This window comes from Mastomys coucha, unplaced genomic scaffold, assembly GCF_008632895.1.
Source record: "Mastomys coucha isolate ucsf_1 unplaced genomic scaffold, UCSF_Mcou_1 pScaffold14, whole genome shotgun sequence".
Lineage (NCBI taxonomy): Eukaryota > Metazoa > Chordata > Mammalia > Rodentia > Muridae > Mastomys > Mastomys coucha.
This window is the reverse complement of record NW_022196896.1, coordinates 86472338-86491318: the sequence shown is the minus strand read 5'-3', so window position 1 is coordinate 86491318 and position 18981 is coordinate 86472338. Positions and strand designations below refer to the sequence as shown.

At 36.4% G+C, this 18981-nt stretch overlaps 1 protein-coding gene across 6 annotated transcripts in view; it reads right to left on the bottom strand.

Annotated features, from left to right (window-relative positions):
• Nbeal1 (neurobeachin like 1) overlaps positions 1 to 18981 on the bottom strand; it is a 155517-nt gene that overhangs the window by 85662 nt on the left and 50874 nt on the right. For all 6 annotated transcript variants that reach the window (XM_031367667.1, XM_031367670.1, XM_031367668.1 and 3 more), the window contains 10 exons: positions 17737 to 17820; positions 14491 to 14589; positions 13824 to 14404; positions 12331 to 12463; positions 11631 to 11750; positions 9958 to 10261; positions 5800 to 5885; positions 3509 to 3598; positions 909 to 1077; positions 354 to 487 (listed from right to left, as the gene is read on the bottom strand). In XM_031367667.1, the coding sequence (XP_031223527.1) occupies positions 354 to 487; positions 909 to 1077; positions 3509 to 3598; positions 5800 to 5885; positions 9958 to 10261; positions 11631 to 11750; positions 12331 to 12463; positions 13824 to 14404; positions 14491 to 14589; positions 17737 to 17820 (1800 nt within the window). The remainder of the gene's footprint in view (positions 1 to 353; positions 488 to 908; positions 1078 to 3508; positions 3599 to 5799; positions 5886 to 9957; positions 10262 to 11630; positions 11751 to 12330; positions 12464 to 13823; positions 14405 to 14490; positions 14590 to 17736; positions 17821 to 18981) is intronic.

Genomic DNA, 18981 nt, shown 5'->3' with positions numbered 1-18981 from the left:
CACTATGACCAGCCTTGTATACCAGGAGCCAGGAACCTTTCTTCTAACATTGTCACTATGAGCAATTCTACCATGGTGAAGTGGTACTCTGGATTTATTAGTCTCTCGGAATGCATCCACTGCCTTTCTTATGCCTCTTATTATGGAGCCTTTTCAGCAGCTACCAACGTTTAAAACAAAAAATCAAAACGAACAAACAAAAAAACCCAAAACAACCAAACAAAAATCCTATAGGAGAGAAGCCAAATCCTGGTATGTGCACTAGGCTTCCAATCAAAGCAGCCTCCTGATTTGCTTTAATCATTCCTTACAGATTAGGCCTTAGCTGAAAGCCCCAGGTTAGACTTGCTTACCTTCTGAAGTAAAGCACCAAGAGTTGCAACTCCATGGGACTGAATCAGATTGTCCTGGTTGATAGGATGTCTCTGAATAAAGTGTTTCACAATCAAAATAAATGTTGCAATTAGATTTTTCTCCAGCCTTGACTCTGTGAAAATAGGCAAACGTCATTATCATAATCACTCTCATCACCTTTATATCACATATGTTCTATCACTGCAACAAAAAAGTACTTCAATTTGTTAGCTTGCTTCCAAGATTGATTTGGACAATGAAATCAGAAAAAGCAGCAAGTATTTTCTATATAATTGTATCCATATGTAAATATTTTCTTGGTACCATAATTAACAATATAGGAGTATTTTCCCACTAAGAGTATAAACTAAAGATAGTCAATAGTAAAATTATTATCTTCAGTGTTTGGACCAAAATATTATAAACTTACTAAGTCAGTTCAGTAGGGAAGCTACAACAGCTATAAATAATTAAGTGGTATGGCATTTTATTTTCTAACTAATTTTCAACTTTCTAAATGATAAATCTGGGTGGGGCTAATGTAATTTTATTACCTGATGCCCTTGTGGAGGCCAATCCCATACATTCTTGTTCACTAGGTGTTACTAATTCAGGAACTGTGTTTTCACTCATTGCTTCAGAAGTCTGTCCTTCATTAAAGTGGCTTATTTGTTCCAGTAAAGGAAACAGTACATTTAACCCACCTATGCAGTTGATGATGTCCTAAAAACAAAAATTAATAACTATTAACATTACAAAATAAGAGCAATGGTGTAATTCAGTATCTACTGTGTGTATGAAGATGCAATTTGTTAATAAACCTCAAGTAATGTACGTGATAGCCTAAGGTGAATGTATCCTTACACAGACAGTCTTAAAGAAAACTTTAAGATATTCAAAAGAGACCATTTTGGGTCATTTTTCTGTGCGTGTTTTTTAGGAAGTTCAAACATATGTAACATATAATGTAATTCAAAAAATGCCAAGAACAAGCAAGCAACTGTCACACAACTGTACAATTATGCACTAAAAACACAGGTGAGGAACCAGAAGTATGACTGACTCCTCTAATTTTAGATAACAGGAGATGGAATGGGTGAAATAAGCTAAAATATAAAAAGTGCTTAATACCTGACAAAAAAGAATGTTACATAAAGTTACTCTATTATTAATCACTAAAACATTCAAAACTACTCTGATGTGTTATTGTACCCTTGTAATCCTAGTATAAAAAAGGCTGAGGAAGGAACATTCCAAATTCAAGGCCAGCCTGGGAGAGATTAAGAGAGAAAGGGAGTAGAGAAGGGGAGAAAGGGAAGAAAAGAAAGGAAAGGGAGGAGATGAGATTAACAAATTTCTCATCTCATATGGTTACCTGCTACAACTGCAGCTATAAAACACCAATTTAGCCAAACTTCCCAATACAATGTCCCTTATGTTGTAACTGCACCTGACATTTCAAGCACTATTCATACTACAAGCCTGCCACTTTGTTTTGTATACTTTTAAATGATCTAAAATTCACTTTACCCATTACATAAAAAGATAAAAGTGTATGTTGAGAAAAAAAACCACATAATGATTACTAATTTTAAAGAGCTCTTTCTGTGGTAGTAACTGAACTTTATGGATGGCAAATATTTTATTTTTGTGAGTGGAACTTTAATTTTACTTAAACATAAAAATATAATTGTCTTTCTCTTAATAATTATGTTCCTGTCTTGTCTCCTACATTAGGCAAAATGTTTCACTAGTTAATTTATATAACTATAATACAAGACTGATTTTCAGATCTGTACAACATAAGTAATTTTCTATATATAACACACAGAATTAGTCTTATGAAGTCAATATATTATACAGTTAAACTGTGCAACTTATATATGACTATAAACCATAGCATATTTTTTGAGTTGGCTTGATTGATAGCACAGTGTACAAAAGTAACTGAGTTTCAGTCAGTCACGCAACTATTATACACTCATCCTTCAGAATATAAATCTGCATAAAATTGTATCTATCTGTCTGTGTCTCTATCTATCTTTATTTATATGAAGACTTTTTTTTTAAAGATTCATTTATTGTATGTACACACTGTAGCTGTACAAAGAGTTATGAGCCTTCATCTGATTGTTGGGAATTGACTTTTAGGAACTCTGCTAGCTCCAGTCAATCCCACTCGCTCCAGCCCAAAGATTTATTTATTATATTATAAATATAATACACCAGAAGAGGGCATCAGATCTCATTACGGATGGCTGTGAGCCACCATGTGGTTGCTGGAATCCGAACTCAGGATCTTCGGAAGAGCAGTTCATGCTCTTACCCTCTGAGCCATCTCACCAGCTCCTGAAGACTTTTTTGTTTTATTTTGGAGACAGTGTCTCACTATACAGCTTTGGTTGGCCTAAAACTACCTAAAAAGACCAAGCTGAACACAAATCAAAGAGAACTGTCTCTCACTGCCTCCTGAGTGTTGGGATTAAAGGCACCACTACCATGTCCAGCATTACATAAAATCTTAATAGAGACCTACTATTAATATCAATTTGGTGATGTTTAAAAGGTAAAATCTGGGCAGGTGGATGAATCAGTGGATAAACTATGTGCCAGCATGAGAACCTGAAAGTCTGAGTTCAAATCCCAACTACCCATGGAAAACTCTGGGCAGGACTGCCTGAAAACTCCAGCACTGGCAAAGACAGGAGATCCTGAGTAGCCAGCTCACTTAGCCTAAAAGGCAAGCTTGCTGCTCAATCAAATAGATTTCTAACAGTATGCATGCACACACGCACACACATGCATACACGCATGCGTGTCTACACACACACACACACTTCTCCTTCCCATCCTCCTCTCAGACTTCTGAATGTCCTGTGTCCAGTTCCTATTATTCAAAAATTCTAGCTATATGCTATGCTTAAGTAAACTTAAAGAATTTAGCCAGGCAGTGGTAGCACACACCTTTAATCTCAGCACTTGGGAGGCAGAGGCAGGTAGATTTCTGAGTTCAAGGCCAGCCTGGTCTACAGAGTGAGTTCCAGGACAGCCAGGGTTACACAGAGAAACCCTGTCTCGAAAAGACAAAAAAAAAAAAAAAAAAAAAAAAGAATTTAAATTATACTACAATGCCCACTGTATATTATTAATTTACCTTAATGTCCCAATTCACTACTTTGTTTCCTGTTAATCTTCCATGCAAACAATTAGTAGACAAGTCAAGGCAAATTGAATTTTTGCAAGCCTAAGAACAAAAGAAAAATACAACAAGCACCTTATTGCAATTAGAACAAATCATAACTTTAATTACACAGAGACTATTCCACCATAATTTTAAAAGTATATAATAAAATCAATAACATGCCTAGCACTTGCTTTTTATTGTTTGATCTATCTATCTATCTATCTATCTATCTATCTATCTATCTATCTATCTACCTACCTACCTACCTACCTACCTACCTACTTACTTACCTATCTATCTATCTTTGTGTTGTGTTTGGTCTTAGATGGCATCAGTCATTCTTTACCTTCTTTTCTGAGACAGGATCTCTCACTGAATCTAGAGCGCACCATTAGCTAGACTGAGTGGCCAGCAACCCATGCACCAGTCTCTGACCCTCCAGTACGGGGATTACAGGCACACATCAGAATGTCCAGCTTTTACATAGCTGCTTGGGGATCCAAGCCCAGATCCTCATGGCTACACATCAAGTATTTTAAATAATAGCTCTTAAAAAAAAATTCAGGGACTAAATCTAAAGCACTTGCTTATCAAAAGCGGGTCACTGCATTCAGTTCTTGGCACAAAGAAAACATAGATATTTAAAGAAACAGATGGCTAAACACCTGCTACAAAGAAGGACAGAGATGAAAACAGCTGAAGAGCTGAAAACTCTTCCAAAGTATCATTTAACAAATTAGCGTTTGTTAATACTTAGTTATTTCTAAAGAGTGCTCAAAAAGCTGGTGAAACAGATTAAACCAAGTAGAATCTTTATCACAGCATGATTTTGAAAGCATATCATCAATCTCCAAGAAGGACGTGAAAAACGGAAGAACTCCATGAATGCACTTAACTTGAGACATGTATCATTAGTACACTATTTTGGAAAAACAAACCTTCAATAAATTGATGTGCTTACATATAAATCACACTTCTTGAGGGAAAACAGTAAGGCAATAACAAAATCTTAAAAGTACATATTTTTAAAATTTCAGTCTCAAAAGATACAATCTCACCAATTCAAATTTTCTTTGTAAAAAGGTAACAACCATAATATTAAAAGCCAGAAAAGAGTATGTCACTCGGTATACTATTTGGATTAGATGCAATTATTTCCTAGAATCTGCGGGACATACTGGAGACTGAATAGGAGAGTAAATACTAGTAGTTGCCAAGAAAGAAGGTTATTATGGTTAGATAAACCAACACATTGTTTGGGAAAGTATACAAATCTTGACTGGATCAAAACTAACTTTTGCTAAATAAGTATTTTTAGGGAAAACTGAATAGATGATATATTCAATTAAGTAAGAAACTATGTAAAAATATTCAGGGATAAAGTTTTATAGTTAAACCAATCTACTTGTACAAATGACTTGAAAAAAGTCATCAAAGACAACAAATATTAACAATATTTACAATTGGCTAATTTGGGAAAGAATTATGTAGGATAATTACACTACTTTTTTTTAACTTCTAAAGTTTGAAATTTATCAAAATATAAAGTTGGAAGAACATAAAATCAGTAAGTTTATTTTATCAGGTCAGATGTAACAAATAAGTAGTATGATCATGTACCAGCTTGCTGAACTAGAAAAATATTTTCTATATTGTCTCATACAATTAAACGTATTTTCTGTGCCAAGGTAACATTCAATATGATAAAGGCAAACAATGCTGTTTGTGGTACTCCTCTGCTTTCTTCCTCCCACTTGTATTTATACCTTTCTCCTTCCTTCTTTGCTAGTCTGTTACTCTTACTGACTGAGTTTTTGAAGGAAAGAGAGCAAGACATGGCAGGTATACTGGAAGGTGTTTCTATCCTTTAGGAAACATCTCCCTTCCCCTCACCATTACATTTTTAAAAAAGCAAACCAAAGTCTGAGTATTGCTGTTTCACCTCTCTTGAGATGACTAGACAAATAGGTTTAAGAGGTTTCATTCACTAAAACCAACTCAGAACCAATTTTAGAAACTATTTCAGTATACAATAGAATGACACATAACCTAAACTTTACTTGAGGAGGTATGCCTTAATTTTTGCTGCTTCTCAATTTCCTTTTACAATTCCTAATTTTTTTTAAACTCAAGATTCAACACTCTCTCCCAACCCCCAATCCCAATTACCCATTGAAATGACAAAAGGAATAAAAGCATCAGTTTGAGCTCAGGGAATTGTAATTGTAACAATTATGGACAACCCCTGCATTTACTCTGACCTTTCCTGTGTAGTGAAGGAGGACGTTACTTGGCAAATCGGCCATATCACAGTCTTGACACTTCCAAGGGCTTAAGCAGTTTGGACCTGAAAATTAGTTACACACATACACATACATCACTAAACATATATGGTCCCTTTGATTCTATGTTACTGGAACAAAATTTAAAATCAAAATGTTTCAAGTTACTCAAACAACAGAGCTAAAACACACTGTATACATATACTTTAGTTTTAGGTCACTTCTAATTTTTCCAAAACCTAGAATGTTTGGGGAGATGATTAATCTCTGCTGTAGAAAGGACACTGTATGAAAATATTATAAAATACTGAATTTGTATTGATTTATCTAATGTAAACAAATTCAAAAAGAATAAGTATTAAAAATTAATGTGATACTGAGCATAGTGGTACACAAGGCACACATATATCTTTTATATATATTTACCAATTTTTATTTCATATGCATTGGTGTCTTGCCTGCATGTATGTCTATGTGAGGGTGTCAAGTAACATGGAACTGGATTAGAGACTATTGACAGTTTCTGAGCTGCCATGTGGGTGCTGGGAACCTGAGTCCTCTAGAAGAACAGCTAGTGTTCTTAACTGCTGAGTCACCTCTCCAGCCCAGTTGGTATAACCTTTAATGCTAGGACTCAGAAGGCAGAAGCAGGCAGGGTTCTATAATAAGACCCTATCTTAAAAAAAACAAAAAACAACCCCCCTCCCAAAAAAAAACCTGTTTTTTCAATTTGGACAGACAGCAGAGAAATGGAATAGCATGTAAGTAGGTAGTGCTCATTTTATTTACAACTGAAATGTAAGCTCAAACAAGGTTCCATCTGACACATAATGGAAGATTATTTGAACTATAATTATTTAAGTGTGTGTATGTGTGTGTTTGTGTGTGTGTGTGTGTGTGTGTAAGAGGGGGGGAGAGCATATGTATAAAAGTACATGTGCTCATGTACATGTAGAGAGGCCAAAGGAAGATATTGGGTGTCTTCTTATATCTCTCTCTGCCTTAGCCTCTGCCTATTCAGCATATCCCAGTATTTGCCACAACTGGCTCCACCTTATTTTTATTAGACAGACCTTTTATTCAAATTGAAGCTTATCATTTAGGGAGGCTGGCTGGCCTAGAATCCACCTGTCTCCACATATTACCACTGGGATTCTGGGTGGAGAGCAGCCATATCCAGCTGTTCCAGGGGTGGCTGGGGATCCAAACTCAGGTTGTGCTGCTCTCACTGAGCCATTTCCACAGCACAGCTTGATACTCCATCTTACAGAAGCTGTGCTGAAGCTGACATACTTCTGTGTCATCAAGAGTACTGGGACTGGTTTTTCTCTATTGACTCTATGACATGTATATAGAGAACCATTCACTTATTCACAATTTTAATGTTTATTCTCAGAATTAAATCATTAAAACCACTAAAATAAAACTCTAAATACAATAGCTTATCATATTGAAAAAATTGTTTTAAAGATTTATTAATTTCATGTGAGTACACAGTTGCTGTACTCAGACACACCAGAAGAGGGCATCAGATCCCATTACAGATGGTTGTGAGCCACCATATGGTTGCTGGGAACTGAACTCAGGACTTCTGGAAGAGCAGTCAGTGCTCTTAACTGCTGAGCCATCTCTCCAGCCCTCATAATGAAAATTTTAAGTTTATACCAATAGTTAAAAAATTATAGCCAGGTGGTGCTGGTGCACATATTTATTCCCAGCAGTTGGAAGGCAGAGGCAGGTGGATCTCTGTTAGTTCCAGGCCAGCCTGGTCTACAGAGCAAGTTCCAGGACAGCCAGGGCTACACAGAGAAACTCTGTCTCCAAAAACAAACAACAAATTATAAAGAATTTATAATCATAAATTCAAGAAACCATACAGAGGTAAAGAACAATAATTTATAATAATGATATAATTATCATTTAAGAGTAAAGTTGTAAGTAGAACTATAAGAGTAAACTGTATACTATATAACCACAAACACTTAACTAAATGACTTATTTCTAACCACACATTTAAATACTCAATGAGTGTCAAAGAAATGATAAGGTTCTAATTTAAACTCTGAACAATCCAGATAGTCCTATTCATCGCAAAACTCCTATGCAATCTGAACAGGGAATTTTTATGAAAAACAGTCTCTCTGCAGAATTAATGTCCATGACTCTTAAAAAATTTTTAATTTAGAATATTCTGATAAAATACAGTTATAAAACAGAAATGTTAGGACTAAATAGTAATTAATATATTATATTCAAAATCATAGCCAAGAGAAAAAAATCCAAAGCAAGAACATTTACAATACTATCCAGGAACACCTACCTGTGCTGCCTTCACAAAGTTTTTAGGCATATTAATACATAAATCATAAACATGACAAATCTGGGAAAGACTCATAATTTTAGAATCACTCATAATTTCTTATGTAGGTAGGCTCATATGTGATTTCATCAATTCATTAGCATCTATCTAAAGTACATATAGTGTTATGGAAATTTAGGACCTGAAATTCACACTTAAAAAACATAATTTCCAATGTGACTATTATAATTAGAGCCTTTAAACAAAAAATTAAAAATAAATCATGCCTTAAGAATGGGATCCTAATCAGACAGAGTCCCTCGTAAGAAAAGGAAGAGACACTACAGAGACCTGGTCTTTTTCTCTATATGCACTGAGGAAAAAATTCATACTAATTCATAATCTCTTACAGTAAGAATCTTTTTTATTTTATTTTATGTGTATGAGTACACTGTAGCTGTACAGTTGGCCATGAGCCATCATGTGGCTGCTGGGAATTGAACTCAGGACGGCCCCGCTCACTCCAGCCCCACTTGCTCCGCGTAATACATTGTAGCTGTCTTCAGACACACCAAAAGAGGGCATCAGATCTCATTACAGGTGGTTGTGAGCCACCATGTGGTTGCTGGGATCCGAACTCAGGACCTTTGGAAAAGCAGTCAATGCTCTTACCTGCTGAGCCATCTCGCCAGCCCTTTTTTTTTTGCTTTTTCGAGACAGGGTTTTTCTGTGTAGCTCTGGCTATCCTGGAACTCACTCTGTAGACCAGGCTGGCCTTGAACTCAGAAATCCACCTGCCTCTGCCTCCCAAGTGCTGGGATTAAAGGCGTGCACCACCACTGCCTGGCATAGTAAGAATCTTAAAGCAAAGAAAATCACTACAAAACAATATTCATATTACTTCATCTTGAACTTTTCCCCTCCAGAAATGTTAAGAAAACCAACTTTGATGATTAAGGACACAGAGTCTAGAAACTGATCATAGCCATCCTGGGAGACTAGCACAGGCAGCAGTTTTGATACTTAAGAAACTTAAATATTCATACTTGAGAGATGGCTCAGCAATTAAGAGCACTGACTGCCTCTTCCTGAGTTCAATTCCCAGCAAACACATGGATACGATGCCCTCTTGTGGTATGTCTAAAGAGAGCGACAGTATATTCATATATGTTAAATATAAAACTTTTTTAAAAATTTAATGATCAGCTGGGCGGTGGTGGTGCACGCCTTTAATCCCAGCACTTGGGAGGCAGAAGCAGGTGGATTTCTGAGTTCGAGGCCAGCCTGGTCTACAGAGTGAGTTCCAGGACAGCCAGGGCTACACAGAGAAACCCTGTCTAGAGAAAAAGAAAAAAAAGAAAAAAAAGGGAAAAAAAATTAACGACATCTGGAAATGTATCTGGTGAGCTGACCCAGTGGTTAAGAGCGCATAGTACTCTCTGCAGAGGATCTGGGTTCGGTTCCCAGCACCCAGATGAAGCAGCTGGGAACTGTAGGGATCAGATACCCCTGACCTGTCTGGACAACTATGTACACATGGTGCTCATCAACTTACAAAGGTACACACACCACACACTTGTTTTAGGTATTCCTACAAGAAAGTATACTTTACAATAGGCTTTTCTTTTCAGTTCCATTTAAAGCAATCACAGGTGTGTAATAGAGTTCAGTACTTAGATTACTGGCTTTAGTATGTGCTAGATTCCCAAAATGTGAGTGAATGAATGAATGAATGAATGAATGAACACATTCTTCAAATCAAATAACTCTTTAGGAAACACTCAGGTAAAAATGGGAAGAAAAAGACAATGCTAAATACTGTGGCTGTGCACGCTCACCTGCTAAATACAAGGCCTTGACCTGAGGAGGCTGCAGAGCTTCATGGAATATCATCACAGAGCCTAGCTGGCCCTCCAGAGACGTGGGACAACCCCATTCACTATCTTGGGTTCCAGCTGAAATTAATTTGGTAAACAATTTCGATTTTTCAATTGTTCCTCCCCAGGAGGCTGATGACAATATTCCACCAAATGATGTCCGGTGAGGGGTAATGGGAGTAGAAAATGGTGGGTCTGGGATTTGAGATGGTGGAGGAGTAGTGGTTCTTTGCCCAGCTGAACCAATACAACAGGAAGTAAATGGCTAAAGATTAAACAAAATGACAAAAACTACTTAAAATCACACAATTTTAAAATAATTTTCTTCGCATTTAAAAGTAAACAGCGCAAATCTGGGCTACGTGGCTCATAGGTCATAATCTCAGGACTGGGGAGGGCCATGGGCAAGCAGTCATGAGCTGCATTGTGAGAACCTATCACACACACACACACACACACACACACACACACACAAACAAACACACAAACACAGAACAACGAAATGAAATACTATGGAGCTGTACATTTAGCTCCATGGTGAAATACTTGTCTAGGACGTGTGAAGCTTGGGTTTGATATCCAGCAATGTGAAAATAAATAAATGAACTTTAAAATAAAGTGAAAATAAGATGAAATAGTATATAAAAACTATGTAAATAAGCACATTAAAAATAAAAGTGAAGCTAATTTTTCAACTAGGTCATGACATATATGGGCAAGTATATGCCTAAGGTATGACTGTCAGAGTTACTTTTTTTTTTTTTTTTTGGTTTTTTTTCGAGACAGGGTTTCTCTGTATAGCCCTGGCTGTCCTGGAACTCACTCTGGAGACCAGGCTGGCCTCGAACTCAGAAATCCGCCTGCCTCTGCCTCCCAAGTGCTGGGATTAAAGGCGTGCGCCACCACCGCCCGGCCAGAGTTACTTTTAGCAAAAGAATATATACATTACTTTTCTGACTCAATAAACCATTTTTGAGTGAGTCTTTTTTAATCAGTGAGGATTATTTTTAAAAAGTTAAAAGAAGTTTAATGTTATCTAAAATAGAGATAATTACTTTCCTACACAAAATTTATCATTAGTATTCTGTAACAGAATAATGTTAATCAAAGGCTACTCATGAGATGAAGCAAGAAACTCTCAGGTAAATCTTATTGAGAAACAACCTACTTTGTCCTACTAGACTGAGAAAAGACTTTCTTAAACAGCCAGTCTCACACAAGCCTTCTTTACCTGAGTGGAGAATAAAGCTTCAGGTGACTTCGTCACCAGTTCAAATTTAACAGATAGGAAAGTCTACTGTAGACTTTTCTTAAACATTTTATATACTTTAAAGAAGTTTGGGTGTTTTGTTTTGTTTTGTTCTTTATGATACTTTAGTCTGTTCATTTAGCTTTGCAGTTCCTACTTCTCCAAAACTTTCATTATATGCTTGTTTCTTGAATTATTTTTTTTTCCACGTAATATCTGAAATTATCTAATGGCCGACTAAGAGAAATGAATACCAATTTTCTGTATCTTAACATAGAACACAATTCAAAATTTTAGGCAAAAAAAAAAAATTGAATATATTTCCTAAATATCTTCAGGATTTTTCAATCAATAGGCCTATAAAGAATAAGGTCCATGTATTTACCTCATTTACAGCAGGAAATCTGAGAGGGGCAGAAACCTTTTGTTGTCCATTGTCATAAATATAGACAAGACTCTGGCCAAAGGGCCTTTTTCCAGGCATGTGAACGATGGTGATGTTGTGCTGATGAAGAAAAGCATACATTATAATGACTAAAATCACACTGTGCCTCTGCAATGACATATGCTTAAAGAATATCACTTCATACTTTGTATAAACAAAGTATTAAGGACAGCTAAAACACTGATTCAATGATGTTCCCAAAACAAGTAACAATTTTAAGCAGTACAAAAAAAAAAATAAGCGATTACCAAAAGACTCACAAATATTGCAGTCTTGTCTGCATTTTATAATGCTTTAAATATCCTTTTCAATGAGAAGCATTTTACAATTTTTAGATAAGCAACAGAAGTAAATGGTTTAACAACCTCGCCTTTCACTTTGAATTGAAATTCAAAAATCAGTCTAGGAAATCTTCAAACACTCACAATATAAGTTTCAGCAAAAAAAAAATTCTTACTGTTACTTTAAAGACAATGGTAAATACATTAACATCTTTATAGATAGAACTTCACAACCAACAGAACGAGGAAATGAAAATTGGCAAAGCTGATAAAAGCTCCTCATAAAAATACATCAAACTGTTATACATCTTAAAGAAAAGATAGAACCAAGAGTCTGATGTGGCGTCCTTGAGTCTTACCCAGAGAGAATCACAGAAACTATGGTCAGGAAGCATAACTGTTGCATACTCTCTCTTCGTGCACACTGCTACAACCAACATACCTACGTGGGTTATAAAAGCTTCAAAGCCCATTCCACTGCCTGTAAAAAAGCTAACAAAAATGTGTTATGAGAACCTAAGATCAACTTGCTGAATCTCTTTCTCTTTGAAGCCCATCATTATTAACCATAAGGCCATCACAAATCTTTATTAACAATGTTGCTACTTAATTCATCAGCCCAACTTTGTCATTTTTAAATCCATTCTGGGCATAAAAGTTAATAAATTATAAAAGATAATACTATAAATGGGATTTCACTATAAAGCTAAAGCAGTGATTCCTAATGTTCCTAATGCAGTGACCCTTTAATACAGTTCCTCACATTGTGGTGACCCCCAACTATAAATTTTTTTTCTTATTTTTTTTCCCTTGGATTTTCGAGACAGGGTTTCTCTGTATAGCGCTGGTTGTCCTGGAACTCACTCTGTAGATCAGGCTGGCCTCGAACTCAGAAATCTGCCTGCCTCTGCCTCCCAAGTGCTGGGATTAAAGGCTTGCGCCACCACTGCTCGGCTATAAAATAATTTTTGCTGCTACTTTACAACTGTAACTTGCTACTGTTATGAGTCATAATGTAAATAAATATCCATGTTTTCTGATGGTCTTAGGACCCTGTGAATTGGTCAGACAGATTCCCCAAAGGGGTTGCAACCCACAAGTTGAAAACCACTGAACTAGAACAAAACTAAATTTTCAAATATTTAAATTCTTCTAAATATTCAGAAAGCATACATAAGTTTTTAAAAACATAAAGTATGTTAAAATTTATTACTGGGGTGTCATGGCACATGCCTTTAATCCCAGCACTCAGGAGGCGGAAGCAGGCCATTCAAGGCCAGCCTAGTTTACATAGTTGAGTGCCAGGACAGCCAGGGCTACAGAGAAACCCTGTTTATTAACAGCCACTGAGACCTGCACATTTTACTTAAGAACACAGCTCCTTCAGTGGGGCAGAGTTTACTATTCCTTTCTTCTCCACTTTTTTTTTAAAAAAAGATTTATTTATTATTATAGATAAGTACACTGTTGCTGTCTTTCAGACATATCAGAGAGGGTCAGATTTCATTACAGGTGGTTGTGAGCCACCATGTGGTTGCTGAGATTTGAACTCAGGACCTTCGGAAGAGCAGTCAGTGTTTAACCACTGAGCCATCTCACCAGCCCCTCTTCTCCACTTTTATACTACTTCGATTTTTGTTTCCTAAAGACAGTTTTTAGCCAGAAAAATATCTAAAGTACAGGATAATTATTTTGAAAGCAATAAAGCACTTCTAAACTATAGAGCCACAAAATAAAATTTTTTCACATCAACTATTATAAATATTAAAAACTAGATGCTTACTTTTTCCTATTCATGAATCATAGAATATACGGACAAAATTCATTTATATTCCACAATTTGTATCATTACCTATATAATTGTTTTCTTTTTCCTCCTTTGTTAGCACTCCCAAGGGTTAATGGATCCTGATCCAAGCAAAACCAAGCAGTGAAGGAAAATGCAGACCCAGGCCATCTTTGAATGGCAGGCACAGAAATTCCTGCCATACTATGTGACAAATTAAAATACTGCAGTGCACTCTCGAAACTAAGTTTCCGTGCCATTGTTAGGATTGCACGAGTCACAGGAATGGTGTATGGGTGAATACATTCTGATTCATCTACTCTCAGCAATCGTAGAAGCCGACGGATTTCTTCTGCGCTCACCGACTGACTTCCCAATGAACCATGGATTGCAATCAAGTTCTCAGCACAAGTTCGATGCAGGGAAGGATGGGATTCAAGGGTTTCAATGATTTTTATTCCCATGTTTGCATTCACACAGGTAGTTCTGCTCTGTTTATTAATGCAACAAATTTTTTTCAGCCAATCAGAGATGAAGATTTGTAGGTCATGGGATTCTAGTTCCGGAAGCCACTGGATAAGAACCAAGAGAGGATGGACATTACTAATGCCCAAAATGCCAACTGAAGTATGATCACCCTCTACAGCCTGAAAAGTAACACAGAAGGAGAGGGTAGTTACTATTCTTAAGGTGGAGATAGTAGAACTTCTCGGCATAAAGGTTAAAAACTCACCATGTTCATGAGTTCTTTAAGCAGCTCTTGTGGTGGCTGGCCCAAAGATTTTAATACCTCAAACATGTGCATATAGCCAATTCTTTCTTTAAATACTTCCTAGATAATAAAACAATATATCAAAACACATTCTCAATGACTAAATTTGTTGAAATATTAAATATTGAATACTTATTTAAACTAATTGATTAATATAAGATACAAAGATTATGAAATCAGTTTTGTTCTCTTCCATTATCTATGTCCATCTATATTCATCCTTCTCTCTCTCTTTTGAATCACGGGCTTCCTATGTTGCCTAAGGTGGCCTTAAAATTATAATCTTTCTATCTGTCTCACTTATCTCAGGAACTGGAATATTAGACATGCCCTTGAATCTGAATGTGTCCTTCTTAAAACAGATTCTATGTTTTTCTATAATAATAATAAAGCTACATAGCCAAGCAGTGGTGGCACACACCTTTAATCCCAGCACTCTGGAGGCAGAGGCAGGCAAATTTCTAAGTTCGAGGCCAGCCTGGTCTACAGAGTGAGTTCCAGGACAGCCAGGACTATACAGAGAAACCTTGTCTTGAAAAACCAAAATAAACAAATAAATAAATAAATAAAGATACAAAAGTCTATCAAAGTAAGTGAAATTCGAAACAACTGGTTTCTTCAGATTAAGTTGTATGACACTTCCTTTGCCCTCACCTTCTGTCTGTCTGTCTGTCATTCTGTCCTGTTCTGTCCTCCCCTCCCCAGCACCTGTAAAGACAGGGTGTTTTATTACCTAGCTTTGACTGGTCTAGAAGTATGTCTCAAAAAAAAAAAAAAAAAAGGCTAGATTAATTTCTAATTAGTGTGGTGGCCTAGAACTGGGGAGGTAAAGAAAGAAGGATTGAGTGTTCAGGGCCACCTTGGGCTATATACTGAGACTCACTTAAACAACAGAAACTAGGGATGTAGCTCAGTGGCAAAGTGGAGGCTTTACATTAGGTTTACAACCATGCTCAATTTTTTTCTTAAAGATTTATTTATTTTATGTATATGAGTAAACTGTTGCTATCTTCAGACACACCAGAAGAGGGCATTGGAGTCCACTACAGATGGTTGTGAGCCACCATGTGGTTGCTGGGAATTGAACTTGAGTCCTCTGGAAGAGCAGTCCATGCTCTTAACCGCTGAGTCATCTCCCCAGCCCCAATGCTCAAATTTTAAGTGGGCAGAATGAGAGAACAAGGCATTTTCTCTCTGTTCCCATATCTAAATGGTCTGTTGCATCAAGTTCCCCTTAGGAAGCTTCAATTCATTTATAATTTTAAACCTGAAGCTAGAGAGTAAAATATAAAGACTAGCAAAACACCTAGAAAAGAGAACATCAGTCTATTAAATTAGTCAAAAATAGATACCCCAACCATAAAAACATTTTTAAAAAATCAGTAAAACCAGTTATCTCTATAAGAAGTTAGCTATATGTACCAAAGATAAGAAGAAATTCTTATCAAGAGGTACTTTGTCATATAACCTATAGTTTAGGGAGGGGAGGTGAAGGCACTAAACACATTAAGTATATATTCTGCCACTGAGCTAGAGCCCAACCTGTTGCACAACCTTTGAAATTTTAAACCATAAAAGATAGTAAAAGATAGTAAAAAGAAAAAAATCACCTTTAAAATTACTTAAACAGCATTGAAGGTTTAAATTTCAGAAATACTAGCTATCTGTTTTAAGTGAATTTCTGGTGCTAAAAGTGATTTCCCTTACAACAACAGCAACAACACCCTATTAATTTTTTTTTTTTTTTTAGAATTATTTTATTTCATTTTTATGTGTATGAGTACACTGTAGCTGTACAGATGACTGTGTTCGATCATGTGTGTGGCTGCTGTTGATCTCAGGACCTCTGCTCAGGCTTGCTCCGGCCCCGCTCGCTCTGGCGTAATTTTCTGCAGCTGTCATGAGACACACCAGAAGAGGGCGTCCGATTTCATTGTGGGTGGTTGTGAGCCACCATGTGGTTGCTGGGATCCGAACTCAGGACCTTCGGAAGAGCAGTCAGCGCTCTTACCCACTGAGCCATCTCGCCAGCCCCAACACCCTATTATTATACAGCAGGTAAAATCAGAAGTCAGACTATAAGGTCTGACATACACTTAACCATGGTTTCCATTCCTGATAGCAGAAGAGTAGAGCATGTAACAGGAAAACGTCAGAGGTGAAGATCGGAAGTTTGAGTGGTGATCATGTCACTAACATGTATCATATACTTAACCACATGCCTAGCACTCTACACAGATATCTCACAAAACTTACAATGACTCAATGAGCTACTTATCAGTATATGAGCATAATTAGACAAAACTATAGCCACAGGCAGTGGATTAAAAACTGGCATAAGGGGATGAAGAGACAGCTTAGTGGTTAACAGAAATGGCTGTTCTTCCAGAGGACCTGGATTGAATTTCTACCACCTACATGACAGCTCACAACTGTCTGTAACTATAGTTCCAGACGATCTCGCACCCTCACACAGACATACACACAAGCAAAACATCAATGCACATAAAAACAAATCTTAAAAAGACTCATATAAAACCTTGAGGTTAATGATCACAAAAAAAGAAACAGAATCCTCTAGCCACACACACTGGGAAAATGAGTCCCATACTGATAAGGCGATCACATGTGAAAAATACTCATTCTGGGTAGTTATAAACTGGCTAAATAGCAAAACTGATATTAATTTTTAAAAACTATATTGTAAAACTTAATTCTTTAAGCTCAATAACCATACACTCAATTCTCAACACCAGCAACATGGCCCCTCTAATCCCAGCAATATGACCCTCATTTGACCAACACTGTAAACAGTTATTAGTGCGCAGTTCAGTTCAGTCATCACTGGATTGTTTGTTTTTGAGAGTCTCACGACATAGCTCTGACTAGCTTGGAACTGGCTATGAAGAACAGGCTGGCCACAAAATCAGAGAGAGACAGCCATGTGAATGCTGGGATTAAAAGTGGGTAATATCACACAAATTCATGTCTTTCAAAATCTTAAGAGTATCCATAAAGAGTTTCTTTACTAAATTATGAGCAAATTATAAGAAGCAACTGCGTGTAGCTATAGGATTCTATTTTTGTAAGCTATTTATTACAGGTGTTATACTGGGTATTTTTTATATACTTTCACATATAACTTTGGGATTTATACAGTAAAAATTGATAAAATGTCTATTTTAAAGCTTGAAGGTCTATTTTCACCTTAGCAGCTGGAGAATTCTTCATCACTGCTGTCAAAGCCTGAATGGCTGACACAGCCAAGCAATCCAACTGCCCCTGGAGTACCTACCGGAGGAAACAGCAAGAAATTAACCAAAGAACAGAGGTTTGCTCACAAGGAAACCTCTTTGGTTCTGAAAACCTGAAGAAATGACATGCATTACAATCCTCTTCCTATCATATGGATTATTGAAATATAATCTGCAAGAAAAAGGTACTTAATTCACAGAAAATAAGTCACATGTGAAGGAGAATGAAGCAATACTCACTCATTATATTAAATGTTCTAATGGCCAGGGAAAAAAACAAACTTTACACATGCTTTTAAAAAATAATGGACAATCTCAAGAGGAGGGGAGGGAGGTCTGCAATTAGAAATTATAGTATGGTTTAATTTACCTTCCAAAATATACTTGAACTTACTAGTCTTAATTACTGTTATGTAATTAATATGTAGCTTAAGTAACCTTGTCTGCTTAGTTTCCAAATTCTGTACTAAAATGGAAATAGTGTGTATATCTTATTATCTTTGAAACAAAGCATCTATTTCTATAAAAAAATTGAGGCAAATGAAGAAAATGAATTATGTATCTAATAGTACTGGCAAGTTCTGGAGAAGGCAATCTTTAATGCCAAAAGTTTTACAAAATAATTAAAACTCTGATTTTTATTTAGGCTTAACCATAAATACGAGATACATTAAATATCAGGAAATTCCTCCTAGAAAATAAACCAATGACTACCACCAAAAAAAAAAAATCCAACATAGTTGCTATATAAGTCTTAACAGACCATCACAGCATCAAGCTTAGCCTGTAGAAAGCTGGGGCTGGAGAGAGAGATTTGATGCCCTCTCTGGCATAGACATACTTAACATTGAATTTAAAAAAGTATAAAGTTGTAAAAACAACACTGAAAATATGCTTTGAAAACAATATTACTATAACCTGACACTAGCCACTGCACAAATAGCATTCTCTGTTCTAATTCCCAACAGAATTGCAAATAGAAGAAACTATTCAGAATTCTGTTTACTAAGGTCTATCACTTGTAGGTATATTACTTAATCTAAGGTCCTGACTTCATATATAGATTAAAATTCTGCATACATAAATTCATATAAATAGGATCTGTGCTGGACTTTGCTCAAGAATAAAACTAGCCGGGCGGTGGTGGCGCACGCCTTTAATCCCAGCACTTGGGAGGCAGGGGCAGGTGGATTTCTGA